We start from the raw sequence: 25,066 nt of genomic DNA, 5'->3' as shown, positions 1-25,066 counted from the left end.
GTGGGAAGCAGCCGCATAGCACAGGGAGATCAGCTCGGTGCTTTGTGACCACCTAGAGGGGTGGGATAGGGAGAGTGGGAGGGAGGGAGACGCAAGAGGGAAGAGATATGGGGACATATGTATATGTATAACTGATTCACTTTGTTATAAAGCAAAAACTAACACACCATTGTAAAGCAATTATACTCCAATAAAGATGTTAAAAACATAACTAATGTAGAAGAAAGAAAAAAGGTAAGTGTGTTCTAAGACTGAGAAAGTGGGGGGTGGCGGTGGTGATAATGGCCCCCAGAAAGGCTATGCTTTTCATCCAAATCAGAACTTGCTTTGAACGCAGAAAGAAGGCAATGACATTGTAAGAAACACAAAAGACTGAAGAATTCGATTACATCCTTTCTTATCACATTAGTTCCCTGCATTAGCCAACAGCTTATACTGAAAATGATGACCTAGGAGGAAATGGAAGGATGGGGCCCCAGAGTTCTTTCTCCTTCTCATCCTTCCTTACCCATCAGGAATCTGAGGGCAGAGCACGTGGGCAGAATGTGCCTGTATCAGGAAGTGAAATAAAAACACTGAGGTAACAGGGAATGTTATGAACCTACTGTTTCCCCCCAACTAAATTCGTATGTTGAAGTCCTAACCCCCCAGTCAGGACCTTTAGAGACATAATTAAATAAAAATGAGGTCATTAGGGTGGGTCCTAGTCCAACCTGCCTGGTACCCATATAAGAAGAGGAGATTAGGGCACTGACACACCAAGAGGCAAGACCCTATGAAGACAGCAAGAAGACCGCCACGCACAAGTGAAGGAGAGACGGTGCCTCAGAAGGCACCAACCCTGCAGACACCTTGATCTTGGACTTCTAGCCTCCAGAACCGTGAGGAAATAAAGGTCTGTTGTTTAAACCACCCGGTCCGTGGTACTATGTTACGGCAGGCTGAGAAGACTAACACAAAACCTTATTGTATAATGAGTGCAGATTTCCAGTTTCAGAAGATGAAAAAGGTTTGGAGAGTGACGGTGGTGACGGTTGCACGACGATGTGAATGCACTCAAAGCCACGGCACTGTATACTACTTAAAAATGGTTAAAAGAGTCCATTTTATGCTCTGTAGACTTTGCCACACACACACAAATTTGAATTAGTGCAGTGCGGTGTTTCCACTACTCTGTTAAGAACAAAATACATACACCTGTACCACTGACAAATTAGGAATCGCGCAAACTCCAGGATTTCATAGATGAGTTACATGTTCTTGTATTCAAAACTGGCATTGCACAATAGAAAGACGAATGGTAAACTAATGCTAATAGTTTAAATTTTAATTTTTCCTAGAACGACATTAAATAGAAAATATAAATCGCCACGACGAGTCAAGAGAAGCACAGCAGGGGCTTCCCTGGTGGCACAGTGGTTGAGAGTCCGCCTGCCGATGCAGGGGACGTGGGTTCGTGCCCCGGTCCGGGAGCATCCCACGTGCCGCGGAGCGGCTGGGCCCGTGAGCCGAGGCCGTTGAGCCTGCACGTCCGGAGCCTGTGCTCTGCAACGGGAGAGGCCACAGCAGTGAGGGGCCCGCGTACCGCAAAAAAAAAAAAAAAGAAAAGAAAAGAAAAAAAAGAGAAGATGGTTAGAGGTGCGGCCCTGAGAGAAGCCTCAGGCTTGGGTCCAGCTACTCCCTCTGAGCCCCCACCTGCCTTACCCCGACCCCCATCTCAGGAGGAGTGTGTCATCCCAGCCCTACCCAGGGACCTCTAAGGCCTTCCCCTGTGACCGCTCCTGGATCCTCTTCATTATCCATCATATACAAGGAGACCAGGTTACACATGTAATTCTATTTCATTCTTCCTCTCTCTATCCTAAAAAAGGTATTTTCCATTGTCCCTCTTCCTGTCATCTCTGATGTCCAGGGAGCAGTTGGTCTGGGGGTCCCCAAGGAGGAGGATTCAGTTCCGAGTTTCCTCCTGTAGTTTCTGATTTGGATTGTTTGTGGCCACTGGAGCCTCCCAGTCTGTATCTTGGAACCAGTAGCCATGAACTGGGGTAGAGTCAGTCTAGCATCTCCTGGGATAGTAGAAGGAGCAGGGCACATGGACACACAGGCCCTCCTGCACTGTCACCAGCCCCTGCACTTGCAGCATGTAATCCTTCCTGGACTCCCTCTGGCCCTCGGCCCCCTCCGTCTACCAGAACAGGGCCACCAGCAGCAGCAGAAGCACGTCTGGGGTTGACAGTGCCAGGGTCCCCCAGGGAAAGTCTGTTTCTCAGGGTTCGTCTTTCAGGAACTAAACGTTGCAAGATTTAGAGGAGCCCCAGCAGGAAAATGTGGGTGAGGTCAGAACATTGAGTCTCCTCAGAGGAGGAACTTCACAGCCAGAGACTGTTGGCACCAGGAGAGCCCTTAGAGATCAACCACGCACCACCCCACGTCCACTCCTGGGGACACTGGACCAGGGAAGGTGAGAGACTTGCCCAAATCCACACCCCATGCTGGGCCTGAGCTCCATTTCCTGCCTCCCTGTCAATGCCCTTCCCCTCAGGGGTCATTTTCTGCAAAGTGAAAGTTGGTCCCTTCTGGCCAGACCCCTTGAGTCGCAGGGTGTAGTTTGTGGAGGTCGGTCCAGCCAGGGTGGGACGTAGGGACATGGGAGGTGGAGGGGACCTCTCCCAGTGTCCATGTGATGGGCATCCCCTCTCTGCTCATGACGTCACACACCAGGCCTAGACGCTGTCCCTTGAGTCACCGTCCAGTGGGGAGACAACAGATGTCCTGGCACCTGGAGCTGTGATGGGGGATGCACAGGGGTGTAGGGTGTCGCTGTCCCCACAGGGTTGGAAGTTGAGTGTCAGGAGGACTGAGTAGAGGGGAATCTCGGGCAGTGGAGTTGAGGATTCTGTGTATTAACACACATGGAAGACTTGGAGGGGAGGTGGGCTTTCAGGATGCCTGGGAAACAGAGCATGGTTCTCTGTACGGATTTCGAAAGGGATGGAAACTAGCCCATGTGTTGTGGCTGTCCAGGCGCCAGGATTATTTCTTCACTGCTGGTGTGTCTCATGACCACACTTCTCTTTGTTACTCCAGAGTGTGGTGGGGGTCTGTCAGCCTCTGGGGCTTTGCCCGCGCAGGTTCTGCCCCCAGAAGTACAGGTGTGCAGGAGACCTGGAGCGAGGAACACCAGCCTGGCAGTCGCCCACCCTCGGGGATGGTAAGGATTTCATGAGAGAAGAGACATGCACTGAACTGACAGAAGATTATTTTTAAATGTGTGGCTGGGGGCTGGGAGGAAGTGGTTGGAAGGCATGGCAAGCGGTGACTCCTCAGAGCCATGCTGGGTTTTTTTGAAATATTATTGGGGAAAGATATAAGACAACTTACCGATTCAACACAAAACGAACACCCTCCAAGAAACGGAACACTGCCAGCCCCCCAGGATCTCTGTCTTTTTTCTCCTCCCCATTCCCACACTCCACTCCTTCAATAAGCCCCTAGCCTCACTTTAATGCTATTTGGTTCCTTGCTTTTCTCTGTAGTTTTAACATCCGAGCATGCTGCCTTTAGTACTATGGCTTTGCACTTGTTTTTCTTAAGACTTGGTATAAAGAGAGAGAACTGCCATCTGTTTTCTTCCATTCAGCTTCATGAATCTGCCCGTCCTATATCATCCCCTTCCTGGAACCATTACCCATAACACGGGGTAGCGTCGGTCCTGGGATAATTGAGAAGGGAAGGTGCGGGGTCTAAGCACGCAGGGCACATGCACGCCATCACCAACTCCTGCCTTTTCAGCTGGTATCTCATCCTGCAGCCCCATCCCCCTCCTGCCCCCCCCCCTCCTCGTCCTGGCCAACTCGCTCTCTCCTAGCAAGGGTAGTTACAGCATCTCTGTGCTCAGAGGGGCGGGGCTATGCCCAAACTATTTCCCATGGTCCTCAATTTGCAAAGAAAAGCAGAATAATTGGAGGAGAGACACAGGGAAGCCACAGAGAATCTAACAGTGTGCAAAAGAGGAACTTATGACCACAGGACATCAGAGCTAGGAGGACTTTTAGCCCCAGTTATTCAATTCGCAGAAGAAGACACTGAGGTTCAGAGTGGGCAAGTGAATTGTCCAAATCACACAGGAGCCCTGTCTCATGCACCATGGACTGCACAGGGACACACTTCATCAATCTTTGCCCAGGGTTCATTGGCTGGGTGATAAGAAGTGTATGTTAATATGAGAAGGAAGAATTGTCTACTCTTACAGTGAGGCGAGGGAAGAAATTTCAGTCACTCATCAACCATCCACACTGTGCCTTTAGGTTTCTAGTAAAGATTCAGCTCTTGCTCTTGAGGAAAGCAGCATCTGATTGGGGGGACAGGTTACGTGACAATTTCAGTGCCATAGGGAAAATGCCTGTGATGGGAGAAACAAAGGCAGGTGATGGGTGGGGCTCTTGTTCTTCTGGACTAGAAGGTGAGTTCTCAGAGAGGAATAGGCCAGGTAGACATAGTAGGGACTTTCAGGCACTCACAGGGTATGTGAATTCTGCAGATGGTCCTGGACTCTCAGGTACTATGTTCTCCATCCCACTTACTCTCCCACTGTGCTGGGGATCCTTCACCAGCAACCAAGTTCTGTGCTCTGTTCGTGACCACCCCCACCTCTGCCCCAGCAGGGGTCGGGCCTCTGCCCGAGACTTGCTCCGAGGGATCCTGGGGATTCCTGGGAAAGGGCGATGCCGCTGTCCGTGGTGCTGATTCAGAGTCGAGTGCTGACTCAGGATGTCTGCAGCTCTGGGGCAGAGAGGGGGAGCTGATCACAAAGAACAGGGACCCTAGGTCTGTATTCAGGAGGGTCAATATGTCAGATGTGCTGGAAAGGGTCCAGGTCTGCCTGCGAGGAAGCGCTCAGGGGAAAGGAAGACCTCTGTTTCTCCTCCTTGACCTTCTGGCAACCCTCAGGAATGTCCTATGGACATTCAATAACATAGGCTGTCGACACCGGTCCAAGCTCAGGGAAGGTGAAAGTTTTGTGCTACCCTTTTACAGATATGGTCCCATTTCATTTTCTGAACACCCCTGACAGAAAGGGGTAATCCCCCCAACAGAGAGAGGGTGCAGCTGACAGACGGATGAGTAGCTGTAGGTACTAGTCTCCAAAGACCACTCCAAACAATCCTACCCCTGCCTTATGCAAACATGGTTATCCTTTTATTACATAATGGAATTTATTATGTCTTACTCTCGAATCTGGATTGAGCCCGTGACTGCTTTTCCCAATAAAATGTGGAGGACAAAACGTCCTGAGATTTGTATGACTCAGATATTAAGAAGGCCTGGCAGCTTCTGCTCCTGTCTCATGGATCCCTGGGTATCTGTGTAAGCAGTCCAGGGGACTCTGATGGAAAGAGATGCTACACAGGGAAACCCTGAGGGGTTAGACCTTCAGCCCCAGCCCCAGCCACAGTTTCAACATGACTGCCTGAAAGAGCTCAAGGCAAAACTAGAAGTGAAACTGCCCACCTGGTCTCTGGCCAATTCATAGCACCATGAGATAGCATTAAATGATTGTTGGGGCCATTGAGTTTTAGGGTGGTTTGCTGTGCAGCAATACATAACCGAACTAGCAGCCCACACGAATTATAGCTAATAGGGGAAAAGGGAAATTGGAGGCTTACTCACCACCAATTTTCTCACGTACTGTAAGTACGTAGGTAGGTACATATGTATTTGTTTATTTGCTGCAATGCACGGCTTGCGGGATCTTAGTTCCATGACCAGAGATGGAACACGGGCCATGGCAGTGAAAGCACCGAGTCCTAACTACTGGACCGCCAGGGAATTCCCCCACATACTGTATTTAAAGGATGACTTTTAAATGGTAACTTGAAGCCTTCAGTGAAGATAACCTGTGGCGTCTTTGTCAGGCTGGTGAGCTCCAAGCAACAGGGTGGCGCTGCCCGTGGTGCTGAAATAGAGCCAGGTCCTGAGCTCAAAAATCGCCCAGCTCCAGGAGGGGTCTGATCCCTCAAGCATGGGATCCAAGACTCAGGCCAGGAAGGAAGCCATATAACCTGGAGTGGTGAAAAGATAAGGTCTTCTTAACAGAAAAGGATTGGGGGACAAGAAGACCCTCTTATCAGTGGGCTGGGGTTCTCTTATTTTTCTCTCTGCTTCCTAGTTCATCCTCAGGGATGCTTCTGCATGTCTGCCTGTCCTAATTGCTTAAGGGAATAAAGGACAGTGAGTCTACAGGAAAGACCATGGGGCCTAAGGTTGAGGACACTAATGGGGACCAGAGAGAGAAGGATTACAGGAGAGTTTCGGACCTTATGTAGAGAGATTGAGAAATGAACTGATAGGAACTCATCGGGGAGGGACCGTCAGTTTCAGCAAGTAATTATAATAATAGTGAGAAGTATTCATAATCCTCATTAACTATTATATTTCAGGAAAAATGTTAAACTATGTTTTCTCATAAGACCTTACTAGGTATGATTTGTACTTATTAAATAGAATGTTTAGATCTAGGTTTTGGAGGGACCAGCTGACTTTCCCTCATTCTTGAATGTTGATTGAACATCTACTCTATGCAAAGCACCATCCCACACATGAGGTTAAATGGTGTCACGGTATGGTCTATAACATCATCAACACCAGGTCCAGCTTCCCAGAGCCAACGACATTTGATTACCCCCTTGGTAGACTTCCTTCTTTTTTTTTCTGGGCATTTGTTTTCTCTATTATATGTCCTATTGGAAGTATGATTTTATGTTGTTCTGTTTTATTTTTCTGGGCAATTACCTAGTCTTCTAAATTCAATTCTCACTTAAAAAAAATATATATATATATATATATATATTTAGTTAGTTAGTTGCACCAGGTCTTAAATGTGGCAGGCAGGCTCCTTAGTTGTGGCATGCAAACTCTAATTTGAGGCACGCATGTGGGATCTAGTTTCCTGACCAGGGATCAAACCCCAGCCCCCTGCATTGGGAGTGCAAAGTCTTAAACACTGCACCACCAGGGAAGTCCCCTCACTGTTTTTTTTAAAAAAGAGGAAATGTGCTATATTTAATAAAACTTTCAAATGAGGTTGGGCATTTATTTTGCTTCCACTTTATCTTGAGTGAAAGTGCTTTTCTTTTCTTTTTTTTGGCTGTGCCGCGCAGTATGTGGGATCTCAGTTCCTCGACCAGGGATCGAACCTGTGCCTCCTGCAGTGGAAGCCCAGAGTCTTAGCCTCTGGATCTCCAAGGGAAGTGCCCCAAAATGCTTTAAATTCACCACCTCTGGAGATTCATTTTACCAGTTCTTTCTAATTTGGCAACTGGAATAAACTTTCTAGAGCACAAACCACTCTTTGTAGGTGTTGTTAATTCAATTTGACTTCACATAAGCCCTTTAAGGCAGGTATTGCTATTATCATCCCCATTCTACAGATGAGCAAACTAAGACAGTGCATGTAAAGTGCTAAGCACACTGTCTAATAACCTCTGCTTGAATTTTTTCCCGTGATGCCCTGGCTAGCAGTGACTGAGGCTCAGCTTCCAGAGCTCCTAACACCGACGTCAAGCTTTGTCACCTGTATTAACTATGACTCTCTCACCCCCACCAGGCAGAGGGCTAAGAGGACTGTGACTTCGCTTGTGTCACCAGAACCTAGCACAGGGCCAGCCTGGCACAAGGAGACCTCAGGAAATGACCATTCAACAGAAGAACCAACGAGCCAGTGATGACAAGAACTGGCCCATGATGACCCTTGATGGTGACTTCATGGAGGCCATCTCATCTTACACTAAGGCATCATGGCTCCCCTGTCATGAGGAAAGCATGGCCTCCACAGTGCCTGTCAAGCCACTCGTGACATCACTCACCACAGACCCGCACACCCTGGGGCTGTGCACCTCTGTCTTGGGATCCCTGAGGCTCTGGTCCCTTCATCGTGAGGACCTTTGAGCATCAGTTTTGGGGGATCTGGTTTGGGGACCCTGGGTCTCAGTTTCTGAGGCCCAGGATCTCTGGTCTTCTGCGTCTAAGAGATCTGAATCTTTGGTCTTCTTTGGCCCCCACATTTCAGTTTTGAGGGCCTGGGGGGTGAACCCTCCAGGTCTCTGGGCTTTGGTTGGGGAGAGTTGTCTCTGGAGTCCTGGTTCTCTCGGCTGCTTGAAGTCTCAGGGGTCTGGGTCTCTGGAACTCCGAGTCTCTATGACACGGGGCCTAGGGACTAGTGAGTTTCAGGGATCTGAGTCTTTGGAACCCTCAGTCTCAGAAGTCGGAGGCTCTAGGGCTGATGCACGCGCAGAGACCTCAGCTTACACACACACTGCTCCCTCTCCCCACCCTACGCGTCCACACGCACCATTACCACCCCTGCAGGCAATGCCTAGATCCATTCCGAACCCCCACCTTCAGGCTCTCTGCGCTGCGCATGCGCTGTCTCCTTTTACACCCACGACCAAACCCCGCACTCCCACCTTCAATTCCCACCCGCAACCCCACCTCAAAGGGTAAAAATAATATGCTCTATAATCCCTCTAAAAGCCTATAATAATCCCACTAAAGCAGATCATCCGAATACAGCCATTTCGCCTTTTAAGCGTCCTGCATGGTAACAGATTACTACCACAGCAAACAGTACACATCCCACGTCCCTTGTCCGTGCGCAGGCGCAGACGGAAACAAGGCAGTGCATTTTGGGAGTGGTAGGCAGAGCGAAACAAGGGGCAGCAGGGACTGCTGGGAGTTGAAGGCCGAGGGCCCAGTAACCACAGGCGCTTCAGGTGGAGCTGTTGCATGGGGTTCTGGGAGTCGTAGGCAAGACAGCCCCCAAGGCCTTGTGGTAGTCGTAGTCTCTGGAGCCACTTCCGCGCCGGAGTTCCGCGTGTTCGGCAGTTTGGACCATCCAGCACCGCGTTCTACTCAGGTATTTCCTCACCAGCTGGTCGGCTCGTGAGCGCCCGCTCTTTGTTGCGGTGCCGTGTGAGGGTTGAGGGTCTCTCTGGGGGTGAAGCCACTCGCCTTTGATTTCCCAACGCTTGTATCGCAGAGGCCTTCTGACCGGGATCCCCACTTTGGGCACTGCGGTCCGGCCTGTCTCTTGCTCGCCCATCCCCTCCCCCAGGTTGGAATTCGACCATTTCCCTGCCCCCGCTTCCAACTGGGTACGTCCGGGAGGCCCCTACTCTGTCCTGGAACCTCTGTTTTGATAGAATGATGTTACACACTCTCCGTCCTTCCGACAAGGCTGCGATTCGGAGGCATCCCTGGGGGTCTGGGTCTCGTCTTCCGGGCGCATTTATTATTCCCTCAGCCTACAGATCTTTCCTGAGCACCGACCCTGTGCCAAATCCCGTGCGAGGCAGGAGAAGTCAGTGGTGGCCGAAGCAGACCCTGTCCCTGCCGTTAGTGAGCTCACAGTACAACGGGGGAGACAGGCCTGTCACCACGAAGGATACCGTCATGATCCGGTTGGGGTGGGGGCAGACATGGGGCTCTGCGAGCCCAGAGGAGGCGCCTGACCCAGCCTGGGGTCTATAACGTCTTCGAGGGGGAGATGCATAACAGACACTTCAAATCTGACATGTCCAAATGGAATTCTGGTCAGCTCCCCTCTGACTAAATGGTCCCATCATCCTCCCAGGTGCTCAGGCCCAAACCTCCAAGTCCTCCTTCTTTCCTCTTTCCTCATGACCACATCCTCCACCCCAATCCAAGTCCTGTGCAAGTCCCGTGGACCCTACCTTCATAATAGATACAAAATCCCACCTCTTCTTGTCATCTCCACTGCCAGCACCCCAGTCCAGGCCACCATCATCTCACTGACTATTGCCATAGCCTCTTCCCTGGCCTCGCTGCCTCTGATCCTGCCTGCCACGGCCTGTTCCCCACACAGCAGCCAAAGGGAAACTTTTAAAACCCAAGTCAGATCGTATCCCTTCTTCGCGCAAAACCCTCCCATGGCTCCCATCTCTCTCTGAATAAGATTAAAACTGTATCATGACTTATGAGCCTCTGACAGTCTGCACAGACTCATCGCCTGCCAGGGTCTTCCTCACTCAGGAGGTAGACCCCTAGGACCGAGTGACCATAGATTTAGGGGGAGAAGAGGGATGAGTCCAGGGTGACTTTATGTCTTGTCCTGGGGAGGAGCTGAAGTGGCAGTCCTCTCAGGAGACAGGGAACAGCTGGGCAAGCACAGGTTTCTCCCTGTGGGGAGCAGGGTTGCTGGTCAGTTTGGGCGCCTAGGATCCCAGAGGACCAACGGGGATCCTCAGTGGGGCATCTGGAGGACCAGCCCGATGGACGTCATTATTCAGAGTCACCCACAAGGAAAATGAGCTGGGAAGGACCTGAGAACCATAGAGGACTCTCCAAACGAGACTGAAGGCTGAGCAGGAAGCAGACCAGGAGAGCGAGGGAGAATCAAGTCAAAGCCGGGGGTGGGATAGGGTGTGTGTCGGGGGGAAGATTTCAAGGGGGCGTTGCTCAGCTGTGACGGATGTGGCGAATGGTCATGGCCAATGGGTCCTGAGGGCTGCTTGCTGGGCCCAGTGACAAGGAAGAGTACTCTGGGCAGAGGGAAGAGCAGTGCTAACACTTTCCTGGGTAGGTGTTTCCTGGGGTGTTGGAGAGTAGAGGCCAGAGTGGCTGAAGGAGAGTGGAATGTGAGGTCAGAGAAAAAGGGAGCCTCATCAGACGTAAGCTTTTACGAAAGTGAGCTGAGATGCATGGGCAAATGTAGAGGAGATACTGGGCAGGATCCCACTGGCTGTTTTGTGGAGAATTGTGTGTGTAGAGGAGGGGAGGGTGGGGCGGGGAGACCAAGGAGGAGCCTCCTGCAGTAAGAGCGACATGGCTCAGCTCAGACTAGGGTCGCAGTTGTGGAGATGCTAAGGAGTGTTGGGCTTCTGTTTTGAAGCTACAAACAGGATTTGCTCCATTCTGGTTGGGCATCTGGGGTTTGAGGTCTGAGGAGGATGCCCCAGGTGCATCTTCAGGGGCGCATTTGGAGGAAAGGCTGGGACTTGCCATTGCAGTTGGGAGTCACCCACAGGGAGAGTGAGAAGCAAGAGCAGTCGTGGGTCCTGGACCACAAGGCTCCTGCCCTGAGTAGCTGGAGGGATGGAGCTGCCCTTTACCGCAAGAGAAGCAGGTTTGGGAAGGGGAATCAGGAGTCTAGGTTTTGAGATGCCTGTCAGACGTCTGGGTTGCACTGGTCCTTAATTGGTGTTACAGGCAGTAAACATACAAGTCACATAAAATGATTCCACACATTGTGGTAAATCCTGGAAACAGGGTGACCTGCTCAGGGGCTACTGCACTAGTTCAGCCTGGAGATGGTGGTGGCTTGGGGAGGAGGGACTCAGTCTGGTGGGTTTTCATGGGTTCCCCAAGCAGGTGGGTCCAAGGAGAGAGGGTTGGAATTTTTGGCTGGGTGGGGACGGATGAGGTGGGGGGAACAGAAATGAGTTAAAACTGGGCTGATCCAAGTCTTGGTAAGGCCACAGAAGCTTTCGGGAGATTCTGAGACCGCAGCAATCCTGGAGGCCCACACCCCGCCCTCCCCCGCCCCCAAAACAGAAGAAGCCACAGTTGATCTCCTTGGAGGTACGACCCATGCTGCCTCTGTGTCTCCCTGGAGGAGATGACTGCCCTGCCTTTCAGAGGATACAATCGGGACCAATGCCTAGAGACAGTATCCCACCCCCACCAAAGTGAAATCCAGTTAGTCTTTTCTGTCCATCCCCCTTCCCCTAACAGAGCTGCAGTTCCCTGGACTCTCTCTGTTCTTAGATCACGGACCCCTCCCAAGCTCTCTGAACGGCCCTGGGAGCCCAGGTCAGTGATAACCACCCTGTCCTTCTGACCAGGGTTGTAAAAGGGCTGGCCTCCCTGGAGACTGTGAAACTGGCCCTAATAGGCACCTCCATCCCTCCAAACAGAATCCGACCTAATTCTGGGTGTAACTTGCCTGTCTCTCCCTCTCTCCTCCACCTCTCCCAACCAGCTCCTTCTCTTCTTGGTGTGTAATGGGTGTAATCCAAGAAGTCTTCCTGGAGGCACTAAGCTTTCTTAAACTGGAATACAGTTGACCCTTGAACAACATGAGTTTGAACTGCGCTGGTCCCCTAATACTCTGATTTTTTTTTCCCAATAAATACATACAGTACTACACCATCCGCGGTTTGGTTGAATCCGCGGATGCGGAACCAGAAAGGCCGACTGTAAAGTTATGCGGATTTCGGCTGCGTCCCTGGCCCCCGTGTTGTTCAAGGGTCAACTGTATACGTATAACCCTCCCTTACTCTGGAAAAGGCCTACTCGGCCTGCATTATTCCTGGCAGAGACACTACGCAAGCAGCCTCTCTGTAGGCAGACTCCTGCAATCCGGAATCCACGTGTAACCCGCCTCCCCTCTCCACCCATCCAGGAGAAGCCGACCCTCCCGTCTCGCCAGGACCCCGCGATGCCCGCCCCGCAGTGCGCCTCCTGCCACAAGGCGCGAGCCGCCCTCCGCCGTCCGCGCTCGGGCCAGGCGCTGTGCACCACCTGCTTCTGCGCCTCCTTCGAGGCCGAGGTGCTGCACACGGTGGTCGCGGGCCGCCTGCTGCCGCCCGGCGCCGTGGTGGCCGTGGGCGCCTCGGGCGGCAAGGACTCCACTGTGCTGGCGCACGTGCTGCGCGAGCTGGCCCCGCGCCTGGGCATCTCGCTGCACCTCGTGGCCGTGGACGAGGGCATCGGCGGCTACCGGGACGCAGCGCTGGCGGCCGTGCGGCGGCAAGCAGCACGCTGGGAGCTCCCGCTCACCGTCGTGGCCTACGCAGAGCTCTTCGGGGGCTGGACGATGGACGCCGTGGCCCGCAGCACGGCCGGCTCCGGCCGCAGCCGCTCCTGTTGCACCTTCTGCGGGGTGCTGCGACGCCGGGCGCTAGAGGAAGGGGCGCGCCGCGTGGGAGCCACGCACGTCGTGACGGGTGAGCGCAGGCGCGGCACAGAGGGGCGCGGTGGGAGGAACGGGCGCATGCGCGGGCGAGGGGCGGACACTGTAAGTCCACTGAGGCGCATGCCCCAGAGGTCGTAAAGGAGACTGCGTATATCCTAATTGGAGACGCTAAAAAAGGAGAAGGGGCTGTGCATGCACACTGAAGGTTCATAGTATGTGCGTGTCCTTAGATTGGGCGTGGTAAGCTTTTGAGTCACTGCCATCATCTTTGTACACACGCGCTGGCAAATAGAGGGGTGGTAGGGTACTCTCTAGGGGCTAGGGCTGTGGTTCTCTGCGCTTATTTTTTTATGACATTGTGTCCCTTGTCACAAAAGGAGGGGTATGAAGGGGCATCTCCCATCAGAAGCATCTAGTCTGAACGCAACTGTGTCCTTTTCTCTATTCGCTTCTCCTCTTTGATAACACTTTCTCTGTACCAATCATTACTTAAACAAATAATTGTTGACCATTTATTGTGTGCCAGATGCAAGCTATATAGCCTAGAACAAACTACCTAACCTTGGTTTCCTCTTTTATATAATGGGGATATTAATACTATCTAGGACCTTGAGTTACTGGGAATTAGATGAATTATGGGAATTACGTATGACGCACTTAGACAAGACACTGAGAAACGGTAAACATATAAATGTTTGCCGTTATGATGATGCACAACACAGTCTCTGCTCCTGTCCGTTTCTCACATACGTAATTATAACCTGATTATAATTATTTCCTGTGCCACTAAGGAAAATGACACAGGAGGACCTAGTGAAGGGAGAAACGTGGGGATTAAGGAAGTGTTTCCTGAGTGAGCAGAGACCTGAAGCCGAGTGGGTAACTAGGTGAAGGACAAAAAGGGGGTGGGAGAGGTTCTGAGCAGAGGAAACAGCTTATGCAAAGGCCTTGAGGAGGGAAAGTATGGCCGACTTGAGAAGCCGTAAGACCGGTGTTTTACTATAGACCCAAGTATAAGATGACAAGTTACAGAATAAGCAGAGATTCAGCTTCAAATTTATGGTGACTGTTGTGTAACTATGCACTTACTTTCTCCCTGGTCCTTCTAAATACCATAATCTGCATACCCAGAGGCACTTGTGTCAACAGCCCACTTAAGCATCTCCATCAAATGCCATTTTGATGTCTGTGCGGTCTGAAGTACACTTCACTAGACTGAAATTATATCTGTAGCGTAAAGCAGTGTTACTACCTGAAAGGGCACCGAGCACAGAGCCTGGTTTGCAATAAGAGGGGGGCAAATGAGGGCATCCCAAGTTGCTCCACGGGAGCCTGGTGTGTTCCCCTCTCCTTTCTCGCGGGGTTCACCCGCAGCCTCCCCCTGGCCGCCCCACGGTACCGCGGGGTCTCCTCCCGCGGACCCGCCGGCCCCCGCGCCCCCTCCTCACCGGCTCGCGTCTCTCCCCCAGGACACAACGCCGACGACATGGCGGAGACGGTGCTCATGAACTTCCTGCGGGGCGACGCGGGCCGGCTGGCGCGCGGCGGGGGCCTGGGCTCTCCGGGCGAGGGGGGCGCCCTGCCGCGCTGCCGCCCGCTGCAGCTGGCCTCGCAGAAGGAGGTGGTGCTGTACGCGCACTTCCGCCGCCTGGACTACTTCTCCGAGGAGTGCGTGTACGCGCCCGAGGCCTTCCGCGGCCACGCGCGCGACCTGCTCAAGCTGCTGGAGGCGGCGCGGCCGTCGGCGGTGCTGGACCTCGTGCACTCGGCCGAGCGCCTGGCGCTGGCCCCGGCCGCGCGGCCCCCGCCCCCTGGCGCCTGCTCCCGCTGCGGGGCGCTGGCCAGCCGCGCGCTCTGCCAGGCCTGCGCCCTCCTGGAAGGCCTGAACCGCGGCCGGCCCCGCCTGGCCATCGGCAAGGGCCGCCGGGGGCTGGACGAGGAGGGGTCGCCGCGGGAGCCACAGCCGTCCGGACCCCCGACTTCGGAGCCCATCCCCGGCTTCTAGAGACTCCAGTTCTCCGCTGGGATCCGACGACGTGGGAGTGCGGGGCCGCCTGTAAATGACAGTGTGAAGGAACCCGAGTTACCTTAGCCCGGGCTTCGGTGTGAGGTTGGGAAGGGGTCGGAACCTCTTAACCTGTGGTCCTGCAGAAGCTGGGGCTCTGGGCTCCTGGGGCTGTGGAGGACTCCTGGGTGTCTGGGGGACCCCTGGGCCTCAGAGAGGAGAGAACTGTACAACTTTGCATTCCTGAGCGAGTGGGAATTAGGGGGCCGCTTGCCTGTACCTCTGTGGGGCTCTGGGCGTGCTCAGATAGTCCTGACCCTTCTTGAGCGCCTACTGTGTGCCTCATGTTTCATGTTTGCCTGCAGTGGGATAAGCAAAACCATGTAACGTGATGGGCACGTCAGTTACAGCAATCGTGATGCTTCTGTGTGAGCGCTGTGTACAGGGCAGGCGCTGGATCATCTCATTTCATCCTCACCACGATCTCATTGGCTGTAGCCTGAGCCCCATAACTGGCCTGAGGTCACCTCGCTGGAGCCCCAACTGGGGGCTCACACCCAGGTCTGCCTGGGGCTCCTCAAGACGGTGTATTTAGCCCTTACCCCCACTCTCCCCGCCCACCACCACCTGAGTCTCTGTGTGATGGGTGGGGAGCCGCTGGGTGAGCTCCCCAGACCTCAGATTTCTGGAGGCAGAGCTGGGTGAACCTGGGTCAGTGGCTTAACCTCTCTGGTCTTCCATTTCCTCCTCTGAGAATGGAATCAAAGCCTCCTAGCAAAGCACTGTTGTGAGTATTTGATAATGGTGTCCAACTTCGTTGTTCACATTAAAGTTCGGCCCCCCGGGGGGCTCTGGGTTGCAGGGTTGCCTCCCTGCCGGTGCAGACAGGTGTGAGGCTCAGAAACTTCCTGCCTGACCCCTGGGGAGACTTGGTATCCTCGGTCCCACCTCCGAGCTGTGCTGGGCTGGTCCCTTGTCAGGAGTGCCCTCCTTTCCCATCTTCCAGCTCACATCCTCCAGGGGCCTCCTGGAAGCATCCCTGATTCTCTCCTCCCACCCTGCCCAGCCCAGGACATTAGGACTCTCCCAAACCCCAGCCCTTGGGTCCTGTCCTCCAGCCATCCGCACTCTTTGGGGCTCGCTTTTCCTAATTAGATTGGGCTGGAAGGCAGGGACCAGAGGCCCCACCTCCTCCGTGAGTTAACTGAGCATCAGGATAATTATTCATTCGACAGACGTTTATTGAGCACCTCATCTGTGGCCCATGTGCCAAGTGCTAGGAATACTGCAGTGAGCAAAAGACAAAAAGCCCCTGCCCCCGTGAAGTTCACCATCTGGGAGAAACAGACAATAAGTCAATAAAAATAAAATGTCAGATAGTGATTAATGCAACAAAAATAAAGCAGGATAAAGAGGGAGGGAGACAGCAAGAGCCAGTGTCCATAGGGGTCAGGGCAAGGCCTCTCTGAGGAGGTGGCATTTGAGCCGAGACCTGAATAAAGCAAAGGAGTGAATTATAAAGCCATCTTGGGGGAGAGCTTTCCAGGCAGAGGGAACTGCCGATGCAAAAGCCCAGAGGTGGGAATAAAGTTGGTAAGTCCAGGGAACAGCAAGGAAGTGTGGTCAGGGCAGAGTGGGCAGGGAGAAGAAGAGCAAGAGTTGAGATCAGGTGGTATCCAGGGCTGGTCCTGCGACATCTCGCAGAGGCAGGAGCCCATCTCCGTTTTCTAAAAATCCCTGCAGCTGCGCTGGAGAGAACGGGCTCTAGGGGGCGCAAGATGATCACGGTCAATTGGAATGATTCTAGTGCACCAGGCACTGCGGAACGCTCCTTCCTTGCGTCTTGATCCCCAATTTTACAAAGGGTAAATTTTTGACTCAGAGGGGTGAAGTGACTTTCCCAAGGTCACACAGCAGCAAAGAGCTAGGGCTCTTGAACCTTTTTGCTATGCCGCCTGCTGGAAGCAAGAGGACCTGGGCCCTTGTTGCAGGTCGGCCACTGATTGACCCTGTGGTTTGGGGCAAGGGACTTTTCTGTAACCGAGTTTCTCCCGTCACACCTTCACACCAGGAGGTGGGTGGTTGGTTAGATTTCTGTTGTGGTTTAGAGTAGCACTATCCAATAGGAATATAATGCGAGCCATATGTGTAATTTCAAAATTACGAGTAGCCATATTTTTAAGGGGGGGAGGGGAAAATTTAATAATGTATTTTATTTGACCCACTATATCCAAAATATTACTATTTTAACATGAAATCAATATTTTAAAACCGTGAGGATGGGACTTCCTGGTGGCTCAGTGGTTAAGAATCCGCCTGCCAAGGCAGGGGACACGGTTTTATCCCTGGTCTGGGAAGATCCCACATGCCGCGGAGCAACTAAGTCTGTGTGCCACAACTACTGAACCTGCGCTCTAGAGCCTCCGAACTACAGCTACTGAAGCCCACGCGCCTAGAACCGGTGCTCCGCAACGAGAGAAGCCACAGAAATGAGAAGCCCGCGCACCACAAGGCAGAGTAGACCAGAGAAAGCCCGCGCCTAGCAACGAAGACCCCGCACAGCCAAAAGTAAATAAATTAATTAAAACCTTGAGGGTGTTTTACGTTTTTTTTGGTACTAAGTTTTCAAAATCCGGTGTGTATGTTACACTTACAACCCGTCTCTATTCAGATTCAACCACGGTTCTGTGGCACATGTGACGAGGGCCTCGAGTGGGAGCTGGGGAAAATGCTGTTCTCAGCTCCAACCACAAGGGGGTCACTGACCACACCTTGCATTGGGTGGCCATTGACGGAAGAGCAAAGTCTTTCCTTCCGCTGCCTGGCTGGGGAGCTTTGCTCTCTCCTCCCACCTCCCCACCGGTCCCCCTGGCCTGAGCCAGGCTCCAAGGGCGAGAGACACAGTCTGGCAGAAACCTGAAGGTCCCCTGTGAACACTGGAAACCTTCCATGACCTCAAGACCCATGTGTACATTCATTCATTCATTCATTCTGCAAATATTTATCGAGCACCCAATTTGTGACAGCAATGAACAAAACAAAAACCTGCCCTCATGGGAGAGGCCAGAAAAGGAGGAAAATAAGTAGAGTATGTAGTGTGTCAGATGGTGATAAACTGATTAATCGGAGGATGGGAAGCATGCCACGCATGGATGTAGGGTGGATACGGCAGACCTTGAGGAGAAGACGACATTTGAGCAGAGACCCACACAAGGTGAGGCAGTGGGCTCTGCAGATGTGCGGGAAGGGCGATGCTGGCCAGGGAACAGCGTGTGCGCACGCCAAGGGAGGCAGGCGAGTGGTGGAGCGGGTAACTGGAGGAGAGAGGTAAGAGGGACCAGCCTGCATGGGCGCAGCTGTGATTTTGAGGCGGAAGCCACGGAGATTTTGGAGCAGAGGAGTGATAAAGGATCATCCCTTTATTCACGAAGCCAACATTTGCTGGCATCTCCCAGGAGCCAGGCCCTGCACGGGGCACTGGGGAAACAGAGCTGGGTGAGCCCCAGTCCCCGCCCTCAGTGGGCTCTCTGTCTGATGGGGGAGGCGGCACGGACCGACACTGGCAAATCAAGACCCAAAGGGATACGTGTCACGGCGGGGGTTAGTAAGGGCACAGGGGAGCCCAGAGATGGGGCGACCAACTTAGCGTGGGGCGTCACAGAACGCTTTCTGAAGGAGGTAGTGTTTAAACCAGGCCCGAGAAGATGAGTAAGAATGAGCACGGGGAAAAGGGTGGAGGAGGACGAGTGCACCTGCGGCCCAGAGAACAGCAGGTGGAAAGCCTGCAGGGAAGGACACACCGTGAACCGGGCGGAATGGCTGCTTCTGGTGCAGGACGCCTGGGTAGGAGCTGGTGAGGGCGGCCAGTGTCCCCCCACCCCACCCCCAAGAGGGTCAGAATGCCGTTGCACAAGGCAGATTTCCCGCTGGGGTGAGGGGGCACCAGGAAGGGTTTAGAGCAGACAGGCCTCGCCCTGGATGTCAGAAAGAGCCTTCTGGGTCTGTGTCTAGGAGGACTGTGGGGTGGGGCTGGGGGAGGGGGACTTAAAGGCCAAGAGGCCAGGGAGAAGCCAAAACCATTAGGGGGTGGGAATGGTGGGAACAGAGATGAGGGCTATTTAAGAAGTCTGGAAATCCTACTAAACTCTAGGGTGTGCTTTGTAAGTATTAAGAGCTCCTGCCTAAACCCCCAAAACTGTAAATACAAGAGAAACCTCTCCTAGACAGGCTGACCAAAAATAAAGATGTTTGCCACTTAGGCAGATGGCCGTGGTGAACACGGCCGAGTCTTTCTGAGGGAGAAAGTCGTGGTAAACAAGGAGGGTGGGGCGCGGGTGTTGCCCGGGCAAGAAGCCTAGTCATCATGGAGCAGGGCTTTGGCTAGGGCGGAGGTCAGGAGATTTGGGGGCAGAGGAGTGATAAGGATCACCCCTTTATTCACGAAGCCAACGTCTGCTGGCATCTCCCAGGAGCCAGGCCCTGCACGGGGCACTGGGGAAACAGAGCTGGGTGAGCCCCAGTCCCTGCCCTCAGTGGGCTCTCTGTCTGGGAGCCCACGGGCCCTGGTGAATGCAGCCCTTACCTAAACACAAGGGGTCCTTTATACTTATCGAATGTCTGTGAAAGGACCAGGACTGATGAGGCTCCCCACGCCTTAAGGTACCATCCCCTGGAGTCAGAAGCATTCTTCCCTGCAAGGATTTAGAACCCAATCTCAGAAAGATGGGCTTCCCCACCTTCCCCCTGTGCGTGCTCTCCCAGGGCTGGGTAATTAGAGATTCCTGTCAGGTCTGAGGATGTAGGGGCATTGGGTGCAGGGATTCTGGGGAGAGGAAGGCTCTCAATAATGTCACTCTCATTCAGCCTGTTTTCATAGAGCCCCAGCATGTGCCAGGTACCAGAGTGGGCTCCAGGGATTCAGCAGTGAACACCTTAGACAACGTCCCTGCCCTCATGAAGCCTCAGTCTGAGTGAGAGAAATGTTTCTTCATTCCATAAATGTTTACTGAGCACCTACTATGTGCCAGGGAACAGAAGCCAAGAAAGCAGGCAAAACCCCCTGCCCTGTCAGAGATGGCACTCAAGTTGTGGGAGATAGACTACACAGAAAAGGAGATAAATAAAACACGAGGGACATCCAATGGTGATAAAAGCCATAGAGAAAAAACAACAACAAAAAAGGAAGCAAACACATAAAGCAATTATAGATTGAAATGAGGCATAGGAAGGAAACCAACAAGGGGCTGAGATAGAAACTAGAAGGGAATGTCTCCTCTAGAGAAGGCGATCATGGGCAGAGGGATGGGACGCGTGTCCAAGGCAGAGGGAACAGCAGAGACAGGCCCTGAGGTGGGAAGGCACCTACCATGTCAAGAAAGTCAAGGAAGTCTAGGGGGTCCGAGGCACAGTGCGTGACGGAATGGTGAGGCTGGAGAGGCGGACATAAAGCCAGACACAGAGTGCCTTGGAGGTGTTTAGGTGTTATTACAATTGCAGTGGGAAATCATAGATGGGCTTTAAGCAGGGTTTAATATGATACTCTTCTATATTTTAAGAACACACTGCCTGCCAAGTGGAGAATGAACTTAGTGTGGGGTAGGAGTGGGGGGAGGTGGGAACGTTGAATGTGGAAGCAGGGAGACTAGCTTGCATGCTCTTGCACCTGTCCAGGTGAGATATAAGGGTAGCTTGGACAAGGGTGAGTGAGAGGGAGTAAGTGGGTCGATTCAGTGTCTATTTTGACACTAAGGTGAGGTGAATTGCCAAAGTAGGAAGTGGGCGTGAGGGAGGGATCAAGGACCACTCCCAGCTTTTGACAGAAGCAACTGGGGAGAGGATGGTGTCACCACCAACAAAGGGAAATAAGTGATTGATGATGGAGATGGAGGGAGGTGGGGCAGAGATGTTCGTTGGCTGTTGACGGGGCATCGGGGACACCCAGGTGTGTATGCAGAAGCTGCCTGGCATGTAGCAGATTCAGGTGCTGACTCAGAGCCATCTAAGAGATTACCCAGAGAGAGTTTGGGTAATCAAAGAGACACATGAAATCAGCAGCAGAGGAGCATGGAGTCAGATGGACTGGGGTTCCAATCCAAGCTCCACCACCGGCTTGTTGGGCAACTGACCTCATTCCTCTCAGTTTCCGCATCTGTAGAATGGGTGTGATTGTGTGCCCCTCACAGGGCCAATGGGGGAATTAAGCAAGACGCGACACTTAGGAGGTACTAGAGAAATTGCCAACCAAGAGCTGATGGGGGACAGAAGACAACGGTGAGGGTCCTTTGGTTTTTTGTTTGTTTGTTTTGTTTTGTTTTGTTTTTTGTTTTGGCAGCCTGCGGGATCTTAGTTCCCTGACCAGGGATCGAACCCATGCCCCCTGCAGTGGAAGGGTGGCGTCCTAACCACTGGACTGCCAGGAAATTCCCAAGGTGAGGGTCCATTTGCACATACCAGAAACACTCTTTGCACGAACTCTCAGACGCTGGGGCTGTTCCAGGAGACGAGGATCCAGCAGAGAACTCCCCGCCCTCGACGGCATGGAGACAGATTTGGAGACAGAATGGCGTGGCATTTAACAGCCAGATGACCCAGCTTCCAATCCCGGCTAATGCCATTTGCACAAGTGACTTCTGCCTGAGACCCAGTTTCCTCATCTCTAACGCGGTACTAACTAGGTACTAACTAGGTACTAACTAACTAACTAGGTACTAACCCTAACCCTAACCCTAACCTCATAAAGCTCTTGTGAGGATTAAATGTGATAATGTATGGAAAGTCCTTGACAACCTGCCAGATTTGTATTATAAATGGAGATAGAGACAGGCATTTGCTGACAGGGAGTCAGGAGCCCCCAGGAGAGAGGACCCCCTGGCTTCACAGTCCCTCAGCCTCCAGGTGGCCGGAGACCACCTCCCCCATCACCCATTCCCACAGGTACACCCTGGCCGCTACCTCCATCAGAAGAGCTCCACCTCTAAAACCACAAAAGCCCACGTCCCACTCCCTGACCACAGCCACCCATGCTTCCACCGCAAAGACACCCTGACCCTCTCTGTGCAGCCCTCCCTCCACCAAGGCCCTTCTTTCTGCACTTCCTTTATCCCTACATTCCGCCCCTTTACCACACCCCCTCCCACTGTCCTTTGCTGGAGGAAAACAAAACAAAATCACCCAGCCGCTCAGAGGACGCCTCTTTAAATTCCTGGTCACCAACCTCACCTGGGAACCTGCTAGCCGTCCTCCCCTCCCCAGCCAGGTGCCCGTTGAGATGAGTTGGCCCGGGCCTCCCCTTCTCCCTGGCCCAGCCCTCCCTCCACGTCTGGCCACCCGACCCACAGCCCACCTGCAAGCTCCCCACCCTCTCCTTCTTCCTTCCTGAGCAAGGGAAGACGTGTCTCTCCTTCGGTCTGGGGCTCATCCCACCACTCGGCTGGGCGGTTGCTCCACCCACGCCTCTGTGTTCGGGCATCCCTGAGGTTGTTAAGAGCTCTTTGCCTGGGTTTGTGTCGTGCTGCTACCACTCAGCTTTGTGTAACCTTGGATGGGCGTCTCCACTTCTCCTTCTGCACGTGGAGAATCATACGTGTACCTTTCTCGCCAGACCCTGGGAAGGGTTGGATGAGTTAACTTACGAAAAATGCGTTAAGACAGTGTTGGACACACAAATTAGTGCTCAGATGGAAATGAGGCTCAGATCACCTCGGGAGACCATAGGGAGGATTCAGAGTCCAGGAGTTTGTACGCTTCCTCCTGTGCTTACCAGCTGGATAACCTTGGACAAGCCACTTCCCACTTCCCCCAGCCTCCGTTTCTCAGACTATAAAATGGGCCCAAGATAGTCCCTAGCCCATGGAGCCCGGACTTTCCACGACCTCACCGCCCTCATTTCCTTCTATTTTCTTCCCTGGCCCATGCTGCACCAGCCACACTGGCCTCCTCACTGGTCCCCAGACACATCAGACCTCCTTCCACCCCAGGGCCTTTGCACATGCTGCTCTCTCTGTCTGGAACAGTCTTCCCCCAGTATCCCTGACAATCTGCAGGTCTTTGCTCAAAGATCCCCTCAGTCAGGCCTTCCCCGGACACTGACCTCCTCCTTAGCACTTAGCACTCATAACTTGTAATAGTATACATTGTGTTTATTTAACTTTCTTTTGCTTGGTTGCCTTTCCTTCCACAATGGAAGCCTCAGGAGGGTAGGGATCTCCGTCTATTTTGTTTATTGCTATATCCTCAGCACTTAGAACCATGCCTGATTCCTAGTAGGTGCTCAAGAAATATTTGTTGAATGGAAGGAAGGATAGGGAGAAAGGGAGGGAGGGAAGGAGGAACGAAAGAAGCTAGCCCACATGAAGAAGTTACCTGGATACACAAATTGTGCTTATCCACACGGTGTTGTATGATCCAGCCTTAAAAAGGAAGGAAATTCTTGGGACTTCCCTGGTGGTCCAGTGGTTAAGAATCTGCGCTCCCACTGTAGGGGGTGCAGGTTGGATCCCTGGTCCGGAAAATAAGATTCTGCATGCCGCATGCTGCAGCAAAACAAAGTATAAAAAAAGGAAGGAAATTCTGACATGAGCCTTGAGGATATTATGCTCAGGGAAATAAGGCAGACACACACAAGATAATCACACAATTACTACATGATGACACTTATATGAAATACCTAGAGTAGTCAAATTCATAGAGACAGAAAGTAGGATGAAGGTTACCAGGGCCTGGGGGAGGGAGGGTGGGAAGCCTGTGTTTCATGGGGACAGAGCTGCAGTTGGGGAAGATGAAAAGGTTTTGGAGACGGATGGTGAAGGCTGCACAACCAAGTGAATGTACTGCATGCCATTTAAAGATGTTTTAAGGGACTTCCCTGGTGGCACAGTGATTAAGAATCCACCTGCCAACGCAGGGGACATGGGTACGATCCTTGATCCTGGAAGATCCCGCATGCCGCGGAGCAACTAAGCCCGTGCGCCACAACTACTGAGCCTGCGCTCTAGAGCCCGTCTGCCACAACTACTGAATCTCGCACGCCTAGAGCCTGTGGTCCGCAACAAGAGAAGCCACCGCAATGAGAAGCCCGTGCACCGCAACAGAGAGTAGCCCCCGCTCGCCGCAACTAGAGAAAAGCCCGAGCACATCAACGAAGACCCAACGTAGCCAAAAATAAATAAATAAATAAAAATTTATTTTAAAAAATGTTTTAAATGGTAAGTTTTATGTTATGTATCTATTATATTTATGTATTTATTATGTTATGTATGTATTATACTTCACCACAATAAAAAATTTTATTTTTAAAAAAGTTTTGAACATTAAAAAAAAAGCAGAAAGAAGAACATGACACAGCACCTGGCTGAACCAACACCTCAGTACATGTGTGGGGTTTGTTTTTGGTTTTGTTTTTTGACAATTTAAAGCTGGAAATGCATTTTTTTTAACTTTTAATTTCGTATTGGAGTATAGTTGATTAACAATGTTGTGTTACAATGTTCACTGCAGCTCTATTTACAGTAGCCAGGACATGGAAGCAACCTAAGTGTCCATCGACAGATGAATGGATAAAGAAGGTGTGGCACATGTATACAATGGAATATTACTCAGCCATAAAAAGAAATGAAATTGAGTTCTTTGTGGTGAGGTGGATGGACCTAGAGTCTGTCATACAGAGTGAAGTAAGTCAGAAAGAGAAAAACAAATACCGTATGCTAACACATATATATGGAATTTAAAAAAAGAAAAAAAAAAAGGTCATGAAGAACCTAGGGGCAGGACAGGAATAAAGATGCAGACCTACTAGAGAATGGACTTGAGGACACAGGGAGGGGGAAGGGTAAGCTGGGACGAAGTGAGAGAGTGGCACTGACATATATACACTACCAAATGTAAAATAGATAGCTAGTGGGAAGCAGCCGCATAGCACAGAGAGGTCAGCTCGGTGCTTTGTGACCACCTACAGGGGAGGGATAGGGAGGGTGGGAGAGAGGGAAACACAAGAGGGAAGAGATACGGGAACATAGGTATATGTATAACTGATTCACTTTGTTATAAAGCAGAAACTAACACCATTGTAAAGCAATTATACTCCAATAAAGATGTTTAAAACAAACAAACAAACACCAACAAAAAAAGGT

The 25,066-nt window shown here is 52.1% G+C and overlaps 1 protein-coding gene and 1 pseudogene across 2 annotated transcripts; one reads left to right on the top strand and one right to left on the bottom strand.

The window, feature by feature from the left end:
- Positions 1–1,255: 1,255 nt before the first annotated feature.
- LOC125962639 (sialic acid-binding Ig-like lectin 7) lies at positions 1,256–9,452 on the bottom strand (annotated as a pseudogene).
- CTU1 (cytosolic thiouridylase subunit 1) lies at positions 8,849–24,134 on the top strand. 2 transcript variants are annotated; one of them, XM_049703506.1, is made up of 5 exons: positions 8,849–8,914; positions 12,422–12,965; positions 14,404–18,266; positions 21,271–21,367; positions 23,842–24,134. In XM_049703506.1, the coding sequence occupies exons 2-3, from the start codon at positions 12,458–12,460 to the stop codon at positions 14,937–14,939; spliced, it is 1,044 nt and encodes a 347-aa protein (XP_049559463.1). In that variant the 5' UTR covers positions 8,849–8,914; positions 12,422–12,457; the 3' UTR covers positions 14,940–18,266; positions 21,271–21,367; positions 23,842–24,134. The 2 variants fall into 2 exon arrangements, with proteins under 2 accessions (XP_049559463.1, XP_004286169.1); XM_004286121.3 differs by lacking the exon at positions 21,271–21,367.
- The last annotated feature ends 932 nt before the right edge of the window (positions 24,135–25,066 follow it).

This window comes from Orcinus orca, chromosome 20 (genome assembly GCF_937001465.1).
Source record: "Orcinus orca chromosome 20, mOrcOrc1.1, whole genome shotgun sequence".
Classification (NCBI taxonomy): Eukaryota; Metazoa; Chordata; class Mammalia; order Artiodactyla; family Delphinidae; genus Orcinus; species Orcinus orca.
Note: the sequence above shows the minus strand (reverse complement) of the source record. Positions and strands in the feature narration are given on the sequence as shown.

What these genes read in the sequence shown, in the direction of transcription:
- CTU1 (XM_004286121.3), top strand. Translation starts at nt 12,458, where the DNA reads ATGCCCGCCCCGCAGTGCGCCTCCTGCCACAAGGCGCGAGCCGCCCTC. An exon ending in AGCCACGCACGTCGTGACGG is followed by an intron (nt 12,966 to 14,403) that starts GTGAGCGCAGGC and finishes TCTCTCCCCCAG; the next exon opens with GACACAACGCCGACGACATG.